Source organism: Pieris napi, chromosome 1, assembly GCF_905475465.1.
Source record: "Pieris napi chromosome 1, ilPieNapi1.2, whole genome shotgun sequence".
NCBI lineage: Eukaryota > Metazoa > Arthropoda > Insecta > Lepidoptera > Pieridae > Pieris > Pieris napi.
Window position 1 is genome coordinate 10,603,447 of NC_062234.1, and position 14,055 is coordinate 10,617,501.

The following is a 14,055-nucleotide window of genomic DNA, read 5'->3' on the forward strand; positions in this document are numbered from 1 at the left end:
AACCTCGCCAAAACCAAGTATATGGTGATGAGCAGAAGAGAAGACTTAAACCCAACAATCTCGGTGGCAGGTACTACTTTAGAGAGAGTTAATAAATACAAGTACCTAGGCACATGGCTGACTGAAGCATGGGAGTCTGAAAATGAAGTGAAGACCCGAATAGAAGTTGCTCGTGCTTCCTTCAACAAAATGAGAAAGGTACTTTGCAACAAGGACATCAGTCTGCACCTCCGAAGTAGGATGCTTCAATGTTACATCTGGCCAGTTGTAATGTATGGTTGCGAGGCTTGGACCTTGAAGGAGGCAACCATTAAGAAACTTGACGCCTTTGAAATGTGGTGTTACCGAAGAATGCTGAGGATAAGCTGGGTCCATAGAGTCACGAACGAAGAAGTTCTACGGCGCGTCAAACGATCCCGAGAACTCACGTTGAGCATTAAAAAGAAGAAGATAAGTTACTTGGGACATGTGTTTCGACACGAACGGTACTGACTTCTTCAAGTAATCATGATGGGCAAGGTCGAGGGGAAAAGACGCGCTGGCAGAAGGAGGAAGTCGTGGCTCCGCAATATTAGAGAATGGACGGGAGTGGCCAGCGTAGAACAGCTGATGCGCTTGGCGAAAAATAAGAAGGAGTTTGACGAGCTGACCGCCAACCTCCAGTAGTGGAGAGGCACTTTAAGAAGAAGAAGAATCTTTTATCCCGCGCTCTAGCAATATGACCTGCCCATTTCCATTTTAGCCTTAGAGCTTGTTCAAGTGCATCTGTAAGTTTGGTTTTTTAACGGATTTCAAAATTTTTTATTTTGTTTATTCTCCTTAACTTTAGGATGCTTCTTTCCATTGCATGCTGGCAAGACAGGATTTTTCTAGTTGTTTTCTTGCTGAAAACCCACGTTTGACTTGCGTATACACGTATGCGTAAGACAAGGTAAAATATTTGAATCCATCATTATCTTCTTGTGTTGTAGACTAGTTTCCTTTCAGAATTTCCTTGTGGGTCCAGTATTTCTTCCAAGTCACGTTTATTCTTCTATCTACTTCGTTTTCACTGCTGTTCTTATCGAAAGATACTTGTTTTCCTAAATATACATAGTTGTTAACATATTCTATAGGTTTACTGTCGACTCTGATTGGCTGGCATTGGATAAGATTCTTGTTTTTGTGGTATTCATGTAAAGCCCGACTTTTTGACTTTCCCTGTCTAATGTTTGGAGCATTTTTTCTAATTTTGTAGCGGTGTCACTGAAGACGGCTATGTCGTCTGCGAATCTTAGGTGAGTAAGATGTTTGTTTCGTATCCAGAGGCCGTTATTATTCCATTCTATACCTTTGAATACATCTTCGAGGACTGCTATAAATAATTTTGGGGAAAGTGGGTCACCCTGTCTTACACCTCTTTCAATTCGAATTTCTCGGCCTTTGTTTTCTAGCTTTATTCTACCAACACTATTGCTGTATATGTTCTGTAATATATTTATATATTTTTCATTTACTTTATTATTTTTAAGCGCTTTCCATATGGATGTATGCGTTATACTGTCGAACGCTTTCGAATAGTCTACAAATGCTATGTAGAGTGGTTTGTTAAATTCATTGTATTTTTCGATGATTTGTTCGATAGTGTGGATGTGGTCGATAGTAGAATATCCTGGGCGGAAGCCTGCTTGCTCTACTGGTTGGTTATTGTCAATTTTTGTTGATATTCTGCTTAGTATTATTGATGAAAACAATTTATATATTACGGATACCAAACTGATTGGCCTGTAGTTCACAATGTCTAATGGGTTGCCTTTTTTGTACAGCAATACTATATTTGATTGGCGCCATTGTTTTGGAACTTCCTCTCGTTCTATTACCATGTTAAAAAGTATTGTCAGATATGTGGATAGGTGCCTTGTAGGATAGGTGCTCCAAATTTCAGGGCCTCGTTGGTTATGTTATCTGGCCCCGGGCTTTTTCCTGACTTAAGGGTTTTTATGTGATGCAATATTTCGACTTTACTTATAGGCATGATCGTTGTATCCATATCTATATGCTCCTGATGAGTCGTTCTCGGATATACGTTGTCTTCTTCATTTTTTGTGATTTCTGGTTGTTTTTTGTAAAGTTCTTGGTAAAAGTTGGTTGCAAGCTCTAGGATGTCTTCCCTATTTATTGCTTTCTTCTGACTGTTTCTTAGGCTCTGAATCCATGTTTTGTGTGTATTTAATTCTTTGTATGCTCGCTTTGCGCTTCTGGACGTCTACGCTAATCGCAATTAGCAGCAATTAATTTGTAAATTGTATGCTAGGCAGTGTATCAAAATTTACTGTGTTTAAAGAAATAGTTTCGGACCTCTAAACTTAAAACAAACCAATTATGGCTCTGCGTACAACAAAGGTTTTATATAAGTTTCACTTCTTACGTGTGTAGGTACACCTAGTACACGCACACATTTTTTTTAAATCAACGCATACGCGTCGGTATGGCGGGCTGTAAGTCACACCGGAGAAGTATGGCATAACACTGCCGCCTCTTATTTTTTTATGGACTATCGGATAATACTAGAATTTTTGTGGAACAAATCCTTTGAAAGTCGGTATTAATCCGACGAGTTCGACTAACGCCCGTCGCCCACACGCTTGGGCCGCCTGTACCAACTACCAGCGCTATCTATGACCATCAAAATCCTTTTTTTTTATTTCGTTATAATACCGCTGTAGAACCGCCATATTGGTACAAATGACCAGGCCTAATAGCTTTATACGTTTTTGTTAAAAACTAAATCAATTAGGGGCCTCATAGCCTAGCCTAGCGGTCTTATTAAGTGGCAGCTAGGTCATAGGTGAGGGGTACCGAGTTCGATTCCCGGTTCGAGGGCGAGTTTTATTTTAAATTTGTACATGGAGGACACGGTCGAATTTCTTAAGACAAGCACGAATTATAAAAAATCCTATACTTGACGCTGGCTAATGCACAAATCGTGCCAGAGCCATTAATAAAAAAAAAAAACAATCAATAGTCGGCAGATTTCAATTTTCATCGGTGGCTTATGATTTTAAGTACATAAATATAAAAGGCAACATGTTTTTTCAGCCTGTCCAATATGTTACGTTGATATTCTCTTTTTCTATAGAACTTCACATAAAACTATTTACTAAGGTTGGTTAAACAAAACAAAATATTCTTTGTATAATATCATATCAATATAGCTATCAAGCTTAAGAATGTGCATTGAATGAATAATTGTAATATAGATTATTATTGCTCATCCTGCATCCATACTCGCCACGAGGCGACGCGAGCGGTGACGGTGCGCTCGTGCCGCCTCTCCGCTTTTTGAGGCGCGGGTCAAAGGACGCAAGGGGGCTTAAGAGCATAAAGAAAGAAAAATCTTAAATTATATTTGTACTTCATTTATATTTGTGATATTGCCCAAGCCATTGTAATATTGGTAGACAGACACAAAGTAGCTAACCAAGTCATTCCAATTACGTCGTAGACGCAGCGACTAGCGAGCAACTAAATAAAGCGAGTTTGGAATTTGGACGGCTACCACTCTGCACTCGAGCGATATACATTGACTCGCCTATAGCCGCGTACTGACTGAGCGAGCAGCCTCGCGAGGCTGCCTCGCGAGGCAAATCCTCGGTCGGTCAAGACGTGCCTCGCCCGAGGCAAACGCACGCGCTGCCTCGCCCGAGCGTGCCGCGGCCCGAGCCGAACGTTGTCGGTTTTTGTCGATGTTCAAAGGCGCCTCAGTACGTTTGCCGCGCTCACTCAAGACGGTAGTGTTTTGCCTCGCTTATTCGTTGCGTGTTAGTTGTGCGTCATGGATAAAGAACAGTGTCTTAAATTAATACGACTATATGGTGAATATAGACGACTTTGGGATGCGCAATGTCCTGATTACACAAATAGAGGACTAAGGGAAGATGCATGGAGAAAAATAAGCCAGGAAATGAACCTTCCAATAGCTGAATTAAAGAAAAAAATGGACTCTTTACTAGGGTCTTACAGGAGGGAAAAGTCGAGAGAAAAAAAAAGCCGAATCACAGGATCAGGTATTTATTATTTAATGTTTATGATTAGGGTTAACAACATTCATTTTATTATATTCAAAGTTACATCGGTTTTTATATTATTTCTAATATTATTTCTAATATTATTTTTTTTTATTTTATACTGCAGGTCGTGGTGAAATATATGTTTCGAATTGGTATGCCTATGAAGCCTTCAGTTTTCTAGGAGATAGAAATCACCCAGGAAATACACAAGATACTTTAGGTGAAGAAGTGAGTACCTATTATTTACTGATAATTATTCTGCCAAGAAATTGCTCCGTTTGTTATGAAATGTCTCCCTAAATGTGAACGTATTTCTTTTATATTTGTTGATCCTCGCCGTGGTATGGCTTGAATAGATAGCATTGATGACATTTCTGTATCCTGTCGCCATCGGCCGGGTATTACTGTCCCTTCAACTTCGGCATCGAATGATCCTGGGGGAGTGAACCTTTGTGAGGAAGCTAAATCTCTACGCAAGTAGTTATATAAGCATATGGTAGTCAATACGACTTTCGTAGCTTTTTCTGGTTCTAATAGTAGCGGCTTCCTCAGTACTCTAAAAACGGAGCTTAAAATGCCAAAGGCATTCTCCACAACTCTTCTTGCTCTGGACAGCCTGTAATTGAAAATCCTTTCCATTGAACCTCTTTCTGGAGTACCTTCATAAGGTTTCAATGTGTAATCATTGAGAGCAAAAGCTTTATCGCCTAGAATAAAATAGGGCACTGCAATTTTATACGGTATTTGTAATATTTCTGGTGAAGGAATGTTCAATTCCTTCTTTTCGACCTTTTTATATAAATTGGTATTTTTAAACACACCGCCATCTGATATACGTCCTTTGCTGCCAACGTCTACGTACAGAAATTTATAGTTAGCGTCAACTAAAGCAAACAGCACTATACTTGGAAACATTTTGTAACAGTCATAATCATTGCCACTATTTATCGGCGACTGTAATATAACATGCTTCCCATCCATTGCTCCTATGACATGTGGGAAATTCCATTTGCTCTCAAACTCTTTCGCTATGGTAAGCCACTCTTCTTCGGATGATGGTATCTGTAAATAAAATTAAGTAATAATTTCTATCTTTACAGAATGCAAGTCTGGATAATACTCGAAATGATGACGGTTATAACGAAGAAAAAAATGAAACTTCAAACTCGACGACAACGGAAGGACCTAAACAAAAGTCAACTAGACCTAAAAAGAGATCCAAAATGAACGAAAGTGATGATCTTACTGATAACGCCATATCTGAAGCATTAACACTCTTACAACAGTGTGCAAGCGATAATATATCAGAAAAAAATGATCCCTATAATGTGTATGGCCAATATATAGGAAATGAGTTGAGAAAGTATGATAAAATTACATTAGCATACGTAAAAAATGCAATAAATAAAATTATCTTTGATGCAGACATGGGAGCATACAGTGGTTATAGTTATTATACTCAATCATATGGTGAACACGATAATTTAAGATATATGTCTCATCCCTCTTCCTCATCGACGCCATCTACATATTCGATGCCTGCTGCCTCACCAATGCCTTCTACCTCACCGATGCCTCCTACTTCACCGATGCCTCCTACTTCACCGATGCCTACTGCCTCATCGATGCCTTCTACTTCACCGATGCCTGCTGCCTCACCAATGCCTCCTATCTCACCAATTTCGATGCCTCCCCCTCCTCCTTCTCCAGCTCCTCATCATTAAATATTTGTTTGTTTAATTTTCTTATATTATTTGTCCAATTTTCTAATCAGATTAATAAAAAAATAATAAAAATATGTAATTTTATTTTACCTTAACATAATCCTTTAACACCTCAATTATAGCATCACAGACTTCAGGAACTATAACCGATATCCTTTGTTTTGATATACGAAATAGATACTGTAGACTGGTATAAGAATCTCCTGTGGCCAAAAATCTCAACGTCACTAATAATCTTTCCCTAGCGGATATTGCTTCTCGAAAATTTGTGTCCTTCTTGCTTATTTTGGCGTTTATGAGAGAATACACATTGTCAAATTCGATTTTACTCATTCGAGTGAAATTTTTTTCTTCGTCATCGAAGCACAACTCTTCAAATAATCTGTTCCCAGCCTGTAATCTATTTTTGTATAAGAGTTTAATCCAAAAACGTTTAGTTTTCTGTTTTCTTTTTTTTGCAAGCCTTAGAATTATTAAAAAGGCAGTGGTAGCGACAGCTTTCCGAATGTGCGGCCTCATGGTGGTCTCGGGCAAACTATACGGGCACGCGCGGTCTCTATTCGACTTCAAGTTAAACTGAGCGTCGATGCTCACGATGGCTCGGACTTGCCGCGCGAGGCAGCCTCGGATTAGAAAACTTACAGACCGAGGCTGCCTCGCGCGGCAAACGTTGCGAAGCAAACGTCCGAGGCTGCTTCGCGAGGCTGCTCGCTCAGTCAGTACGCGGCTTATAGTGAATAGTCATGACGAGGCACATTGTGAGAGTCTGCTTTATAAATATACAATAAAAAAAATTGAAGTAAAAGGCGTAATTCAACTTTCAAAGTCTGCACTTCACATAACATAATATTTCCCAATAATTATTGTATTGTATATTTCAATAAAATTAAACTTATGCTTTTTACAATGCCAGGGATAGGAAGCACTGGAAATAGTTGGAGGAGGCCTTTGTGCGACAAAGGCAAGCTGTACAAGAGGACAGCTGCAGCTGTGCAACAAAACCATCTTAAAGAACTTTTTCTTTTTATATACATTTATATTTTGTAAACTTTCTCTTGTATTAGTTGAAATAGAGGCTTCGAATCTTGAATAATATATTGAGGAAATAAATACTTTCAAAGATATAATTGTTATAATTTTGAGTAATATATCCTGTAAGATATTTGTCACACTAATGTTTTTATATAGAGATGCAGGAACATTCTCATTCTCCCTGTAGGTACATTTTTAGTTGAATAAAGCCAAATTTTAGAAAGATTTACTAATTCCAACAATTTTAATAATACCATTCATAGATTACCTTACTTGTGATTCAATCAAAACGCATTACAATTTAGACAGTTGTTCTTTTTTGAATGTTTGAAAATCCTTTGATTTTTTTTAACAATATAAAAAAAATATATACATATATATATATATATATATATATATATATATATAATAGTAAAAATAAATACAGTCATTCAAAGCTTTAAGGAGTTTACTTCACTGTGTTACAGATATGGAAACAAAGTTAGTGTAGTCTAATAGACCACAAGCCCATAAACAAAAAATACCTGTGAAATGACCCAACCTGAATTACGCTTAGAAGGCTGTTACTATATCTGAAAATAGCTCTGAGCACTATGCCGTCATTTCTGAGCGGTACATGTGAGTACGTGAGTGAATGGACTTTCTCCGGTACAATGGGGGAATTTCGACTAATTATTAATGTACGGCTTTGTTATAAGTGTATAGATGATTAAAAATAAATGTCGAAAAACCTAGTGCCGTACAAAAGTGATGGTGCCGGAAGTCGGTGCAAATTTTTAATTCGACGACAGTTGCAGAAGCAATATAGGTCATTTATTACTGTACGGCATTTGTGTGATTCCTTTTGGACACATATACAGATACTTTACCCGTAAACGCCGTACATATTCCCAGCGGAGCGGTCGAAAGCCAAGGGTCGGAACCCTACCCCTACACCCATATACCCTAAGGTCATTGTAAAATGTACGGCAACATGTTCAAAATATTATTTAACACGGACAATAATGTTTTATAACTATGCCGTCCAAATATTATAGTTAATATTTGTGTAATTAAATATTTATCGAAATTTCAGGATTTACCAAGTCCTTACTGCTGTAAGATCAGAGAATAATGTACGGCAACTTGTTTTTTTACGTAATGTTACTAAATATTACCGTTGTACATTATAGCCGTTCATTATAAATGGTAACAAATAAAAATATTATGATAAAAAATATATGAAATTTCCGAAATTTAGATGACTTTTCAAATGCTCCTAGAGTAATATGGGGAGTAATATTTTCAAAGATTATTGTTATTTTATATGTAACAAATATAAATAAACAAAAAAAACCAGATGCCGTACATTTTACTCCAGATTATTCTTTACAGCTGATAAAAACTTCGACGACGTTTGAGGTGTCCCTTAAGGTCATTAATAACTGTACATATCTGAGTATACTACCATAAGGCTGTAAAGTATATTTACAGCCTTATCGTACCAGCAGAGAGAGGTAAAGGAAAAATATTTTTAACAAAAATAAAAATATAATACAGGGCGTCCCAAAGTTATGAGACATGAAGGGAAAGTACCTTAAATATCGCAGATAGGGTATTTTACTAAAAGAAGACTTTATGTTATTTTTAATAGTTAGTAGTTGTATGCAGAATGCATTCAAAGATTTTTCAAAACTACTTGCCTCGTCAGGAAATCGAACCGGCTTAAATTAAAAAAAAAACACCCCTACTTTTATGATGCCAATCGAAAGAATGGCCAAAACCTAATAACTTTTCTAAAGTAACAGACTCGTAGGGGATTTTTTTAGGCCGAATACGATAGTTAATGTTTTTAATTTGATTAAAAAGAAACATTCACGCTGTTACTTTCTTTTAAAATACTATGTTACTTAAGAAGAGTTATTAGTTTTTGGCCATTCTTTCGATTGGCATCATAAAAGTAGGGGTGTTTTTTTTTACATTTAAGTCGGTTCGATTCCCAGACGAGGGAAGTTATTTTTTAAAAATCTTTGAATGCAGAATTAATAACTATTAAAAATAACATAAAGTCTTCTTTTAGTAAAATACCCTATCTACGATATTTAAGGTACTTTCCCTTCATTTCCCATAACTTTGGGACGCCCTGTATTGGTAGGCGGTGGTAGCGGACTATCGAAAGTGTACGGCATTTATCTTTTATTGAAGATTGTCTAAAGTATTAATAACCTGTGTTATTGCCGTACAGATAAAAGTCACCGGAAAATGACTCTTTTCTGAGGAAAGTAATTTACCCCATACACCTATGTGTTCCACAAAAAATGTACGGCATGCTGGAAAATGTTATCTATTTGTGAAGTACTCTCAAGATCATTTAATTTTATGTTGTTTCATATCATCATCACCTATATGCTAATCAGACATATGTTGCGACCCTTGGCTTTCGACCGCTCCGCTGGGAATATGTACGGCGTTTACGGGTAAAGTATCTGTATATGTGTCCAAAAGGAATCACACAAATGCCGTACAGTAATAAATGACCTATATTGCTTCTGCAACTGTCGTCGAATTAAAAATTTGCACCGACTTCCGGCACCATCACTTTTGTACGGCACTAGGTTTTTCGACATTTATTTTTAATCATCTATACACTTATAACAAAGCCGTACATTAATAATTAGTCGAAATTCCCCCATTGTACCTGAGAAAGTCCATTCACTCACGTACTCACATGTACCGCTCAGAAATGACGGCATAGTGCTCAGAGCTATTTTCAGATATAGTAACAGCCTTCTAAGCGTAATTCAGGTTGGGTCATTTCACAGGTATTTTTTGTTCATGGGCTTGTGGTCTATAAAGTACACATTTGGGAACTAAAAATAATGTATTTTATATATATCTTATATCTTGTATAATATATCCATATACTAAGATATATCTCATTAAGGTTTAGATTTCTTTAAGTATCTAATCCTGATGTTCTTTTGTAATAGCATTCTTGTTATCAGTGACATAATTGACTTCATTAGCAAACTTGACAGGTCCACCGAGCTGAACAGTTTCTGGTACTGATAATTCTTCATTCAGTTTCTTAGCCAGGAAGTATATTTCAGCAAGAGCAATAACTAATGCACACATAACACCAAGTAAGAGCCTAAATCCGAAGTCTAAGTTGCCAACTATCCATTCAACACCCCGAAATCCAAAGAGAAAACCAGCAAAAATTGATAGTAAGAACTGTCCAATTGCAATCAAATGACGATTTAGTTGCTTAACTGAAAAAATAAATAATATAAAGTTTTTACAGAATTAAATTAACTATCTAAGGTATTTAAATTTAATATACTTACTTTGATAAGAAATACTGTCCTCAGGATAACGGATCCTTACATTATCTACACCTTTTGTCATTTTTCTATATTCCCTTGCCTCTTGTTGTGCACGCAGTTTGACACACCTTGCTTCTAAATCAGGATTTCTTTTAAGTATTTTATTTTGAGGTACTTTAACTTCAGATGATTGTAATAATGCATGTAAGTATGGTGCTTTTTCACCATTGTCATGTTTACTTTTTAAATAAATATAGAGCCAATCTAAATCAGAGGTTGTAAGGAATGGTACATCCTCTTCTTGTTCTTCCTTTTTGCTTTGTATATTTACTATATCATTTCTGTCCTCTAACTCAGAGGAATCTTTATTACAATTAACATTTTCTTTTATTTCATTGTTATCTTTAGTTGTTTCATCTGATTCAACTACTGTTTTTATTTTATTTATAATATTATAATCTGTCTCTGTCAACATAGTTTGCTTTGTATCAATAACATCATAGTTTATTTCAAAACTGGTTTTATTTTCACTCTTAATATATGTAACAATATTTCCAGGAACTTCTTTTGTTACAGGAATAGTTTTAATAAACTCTATTAACTTTTGAGAAGGATATATTCTAAGATTAGTGTTGACAAGGGGGCCCTTTAGATCCATTTTTTTATTTATTTGTTATATTCAACTTGTGATTAAGATCTGCATACAAATCCCTTAATTCTTCTTCCTTTTCTTCAAATGTGTTATCAATTCTTTGACATTTAAAGTTCATATCATCAATAAATTGGTCCCATTCTTTTTTTCTTTTCTCCTTATTTTCAAGGCGCTTCTTTGCACAATCCTGGAATAAAAAAAGAACACTAGGGTTAACTACATGAGTGATCAAATGGCCTGCAACACAACCACAAGCCTCCAAGAGTTGACTGCATGAATGGGAATCAAATCAATGTTAACAATTCATTTCATAAGAAATCTGGTTCAATGAGAAAACGTCATACAAAGAGTACAATGGGTAACCTTACCGCTTACCAGTGACCTCTTGCTGACAACAAACAATACTATCTATTGAGATGTACAACCCACCAGCTTGACCCATAATAAATTAAATTTGTAATATATATTACCTTTTGTATGTCCGTATAAAACGTCTCTATATCCTCAGTCAACAGCAATGCTTGTTGTAATTTTTCACTTAACACTGGTAATGCTGTTGACCCAATTCGGTGAATTTTGTCAACTTGAGTATCTTTTATATCAGTTATGTTTTCAAGGATGTTGAACAAGTTTTCTACTTCTCTATCCCCTCGTTTTTCCTGAAATAATGATAAATGAGTTCGTGATCATTAAAGTATGTATAAGAATAATTCGAGTCGTTGCCTACAGATGCTTACCTCGAATTCCTTTAGCATAAACTTAATCTCGCCATTAAGAAATGGTCTATGGTCAAATAATCTTGACCACACCTCACCGATTTCTGTAAAGTAACAAGAAAAATATTTATGCTATTAAATCTATTAGACAATTTTTTGAGATACTTCAGTATTGATAATACATACCTCGTGACAACTCCGTCATCGTTATTGCCACAGAATGCTGACTGCTGAGGCGTACAGAAAAAAACTAGAGAGGAGTGGAGTTCACTGTTCAATACAATAAATACACGGTAAAGTGTAAACTGTCACACTCATAAGTCATAACTCACATTTTTATCTCCTTAAGCAATAGACATTGAAAAATAATACAAGACATACGTCTACGTACGCTATTTTAGCGATATTTATATGCTTTCTATTTAGCCCTCACAGTCAGAATTAGCGCTAAGTGTGACTCTGAAATCTGAATGTGAACCTAGTTACTTACGGCGCTATCTCGTCTAATGTGAGCAGTGAGACTCACATTAACAATTCTATTCATTTCTCACATTGTGAGTACTGTGGTCAACTGGCATAAAAGATTTTTTTAAACTGGTGATGTCTAACTGTTAGAGAGGTATCTGATTAGGTACGTGAGTGGCTACATGAGTGGTTCTATAAATTATAATATTGCTGAAAATAGATACTAGAAAAAACAGGTCCTAGAAATGTACGCGTCCATTTGCTGTTATTCTTATTACACTACCCACAATATTATGTACATGAGAATTTATTTATTTTATTTATTTATTTCTTTATAGTTTAACATATTGTAATTATGTTAAACTATATCTATCTCAATGTAATGATACGAACAGGGCACAAACGGTTCTGTAGCAGTGTTCACAACCTGAAGCCAGGCAGTTATCGTACCAGGGCCGTAAAATTATCGTATATGTGATCCATATACGATAAATTATCGTACAGTCAGGAAAATGGCTAAAAATACTTTAAAAATCATATGAAACGTGAAAATAAAATGTTGCAAACGATTTATAGTTTAAATCTTGTCAACTTGTGTTTTTCAAATTGAAAAAAATAATAATAATTCAATCTCTTCCGTCAAAGAGGAACAAAAATACGCAATATTTTCTCGTTGAACAATATAGTGTTCGCTCTAAGTGATATACCTATTGTCCGTAAACATCGCATATTATTTTTATCACTTAAAATTCGTTAGGTATTAAAATGTTATCGAAGACTTCCAAATCTGCGTCACCATACAAATCGTGAACTTTTTGGCTGTGCATTCTGATGCGTTTTTGTGTTTGTACATTAACGCTTTGTTCATGATCTGCTGTAGTTGCCTTGTGACAGCATAAGTTCCTAATAGAAAAATAAGCCAATAGACTGCCACTGACACTAAAAACTGTAATTGTTATTGGGCTATCTGTGTAATCATCAAATTTTTTATCAGACTGGAAATTATCGTAAAATCTGCGTACGATAGTCATGTACCATCGTACATCGTACGTAGTTATGAAATTATCGCAAATGTACGATAATTATCGTACGGTTGTGAACCCTGTTCTGTAGACGGTTAGTGGTGACGTCTATCTTATTCTCCCGTCTCTGTCTACGGTTCAGAAGTGTATACTTTACTTTATGTTTTGAAACACTCACAATGTTCGACATTTGAGTTTTGACAGTGGCACACAATCTTTCAATTCATATTTCATTCATTTATAAGTCATACTCAAAATCCTTCAGTTTATACATTTACAATTTCGCGGATGGGTGTGTTAAATTGTGTATTTTTATGGACGAAATAAATGTTTGAAAACGAAACTGCAGTGATTCTTAGTGAGGCAATAAAGATGTGGTCTACATAATACGTGCATTTTCTTATTAGTTAATCGAATAATGAAGTGTGATACGTAACTAAATCGGTGTTCTTCGTATAGTGATTGTTCCTTTGATCACCGCTACCATGCCGGGTCTTATTGGCATTGGCGAATTTATCGAGGAAACGCGAGAGGATTACAATTCCCCAACTACCTCTACGTTTGTTTCACGAATACCACAATGCCGACAAACCATCACTGCATTGGAAGAGGTAAATACAATTAACACATTCAATATTAAATATTTTCCCTTATCTGGACCAATTAATTTAGATTTTGGATTTAATAAACTGAATTGTTTTAAAAAGGAAACCCTTTGGAGACAAAACATATCCCTGAAAAGTAACTGTAAATTCAATTTTTAAATGTAAATGCATAATTGTATGGGGTTGTACAACAAATGCCACTAAATTTATTTAAACTAACCAGTGTTAAAGCTTGAATAGTTTCAGAAATATAATATAAGGCGAAAGTTCTGCTGACATAAGGTACATGAAAATAACTTTCTACTTAATAATATTATGAAATGCATTTATGGCTTATTGATAAAATATTACAAGCCAGTAAAATTATTCCACATACCTTGGCTTTAAAAGTCATATTATTATTAGATTAGCATTTTTTTGTTGTATATATAGACTTTAAAGATGTTTAAAATCTACATATTAGTAAAATCCATAGTGCCACAGAA

General features: G+C 35.7%; 5 protein-coding genes across 6 annotated transcripts in view; 2 read left to right on the plus strand and 3 right to left on the minus strand.

Moving 5' to 3' along the window:
- Positions 1-3,667: 3,667 nt before the first annotated feature.
- Positions 3,668-5,864, plus strand: LOC125055339 (myosin tail region-interacting protein MTI1-like). The gene is made up of 3 exons (XM_047657777.1): positions 3,668-4,046; positions 4,174-4,277; positions 5,150-5,864. The coding sequence occupies exons 1-3, from the start codon at positions 3,815-3,817 to the stop codon at positions 5,771-5,773; spliced, it is 960 nt and encodes a 319-aa protein (XP_047513733.1). The 5' UTR covers positions 3,668-3,814; the 3' UTR covers positions 5,774-5,864.
- Positions 4,133-6,292, minus strand: LOC125055332. Its single transcript, XM_047657765.1, has 2 exons — positions 5,864-6,292; positions 4,133-5,111 (listed from the first exon to the last, which is right to left on the minus strand). Exons 1-2 carry the CDS (start codon positions 6,290-6,292, stop codon positions 4,293-4,295), a joined length of 1,248 nt encoding a protein of 415 aa, XP_047513721.1. The 3' UTR covers positions 4,133-4,292.
- A 3,349-nt stretch (positions 6,293-9,641) lies between these two features.
- LOC125055349 lies at positions 9,642-10,768 on the minus strand. The gene is made up of 2 exons (XM_047657781.1): positions 10,132-10,768; positions 9,642-10,056 (listed from the first exon to the last, which is right to left on the minus strand). Exons 1-2 carry the CDS (start codon positions 10,766-10,768, stop codon positions 9,749-9,751), a joined length of 945 nt encoding a protein of 314 aa, XP_047513737.1. The 3' UTR covers positions 9,642-9,748.
- LOC125055360 (biogenesis of lysosome-related organelles complex 1 subunit 5) lies at positions 10,614-11,757 on the minus strand. Its single transcript, XM_047657793.1, has 4 exons — positions 11,665-11,757; positions 11,500-11,582; positions 11,233-11,421; positions 10,614-10,949 (listed from the first exon to the last, which is right to left on the minus strand). Exons 1-4 carry the CDS (start codon positions 11,681-11,683, stop codon positions 10,773-10,775), a joined length of 468 nt encoding a protein of 155 aa, XP_047513749.1. The 5' UTR covers positions 11,684-11,757; the 3' UTR covers positions 10,614-10,772.
- Positions 11,758-13,220: 1,463 nt separating this feature from the next.
- The window catches only part of LOC125055321 (arfGAP with SH3 domain, ANK repeat and PH domain-containing protein), a 44,956-nt gene continuing 44,121 nt past the window's right edge, over positions 13,221-14,055 (plus strand). For both annotated transcript variants that reach the window (XM_047657745.1, XM_047657752.1), the window contains exon 1: positions 13,221-13,576. In XM_047657745.1, coding sequence (XP_047513701.1) covers positions 13,451-13,576 — 126 coding nt within the window. In that variant the 5' untranslated portion in view covers positions 13,221-13,450. The remainder of the gene's footprint in view (positions 13,577-14,055) is intronic.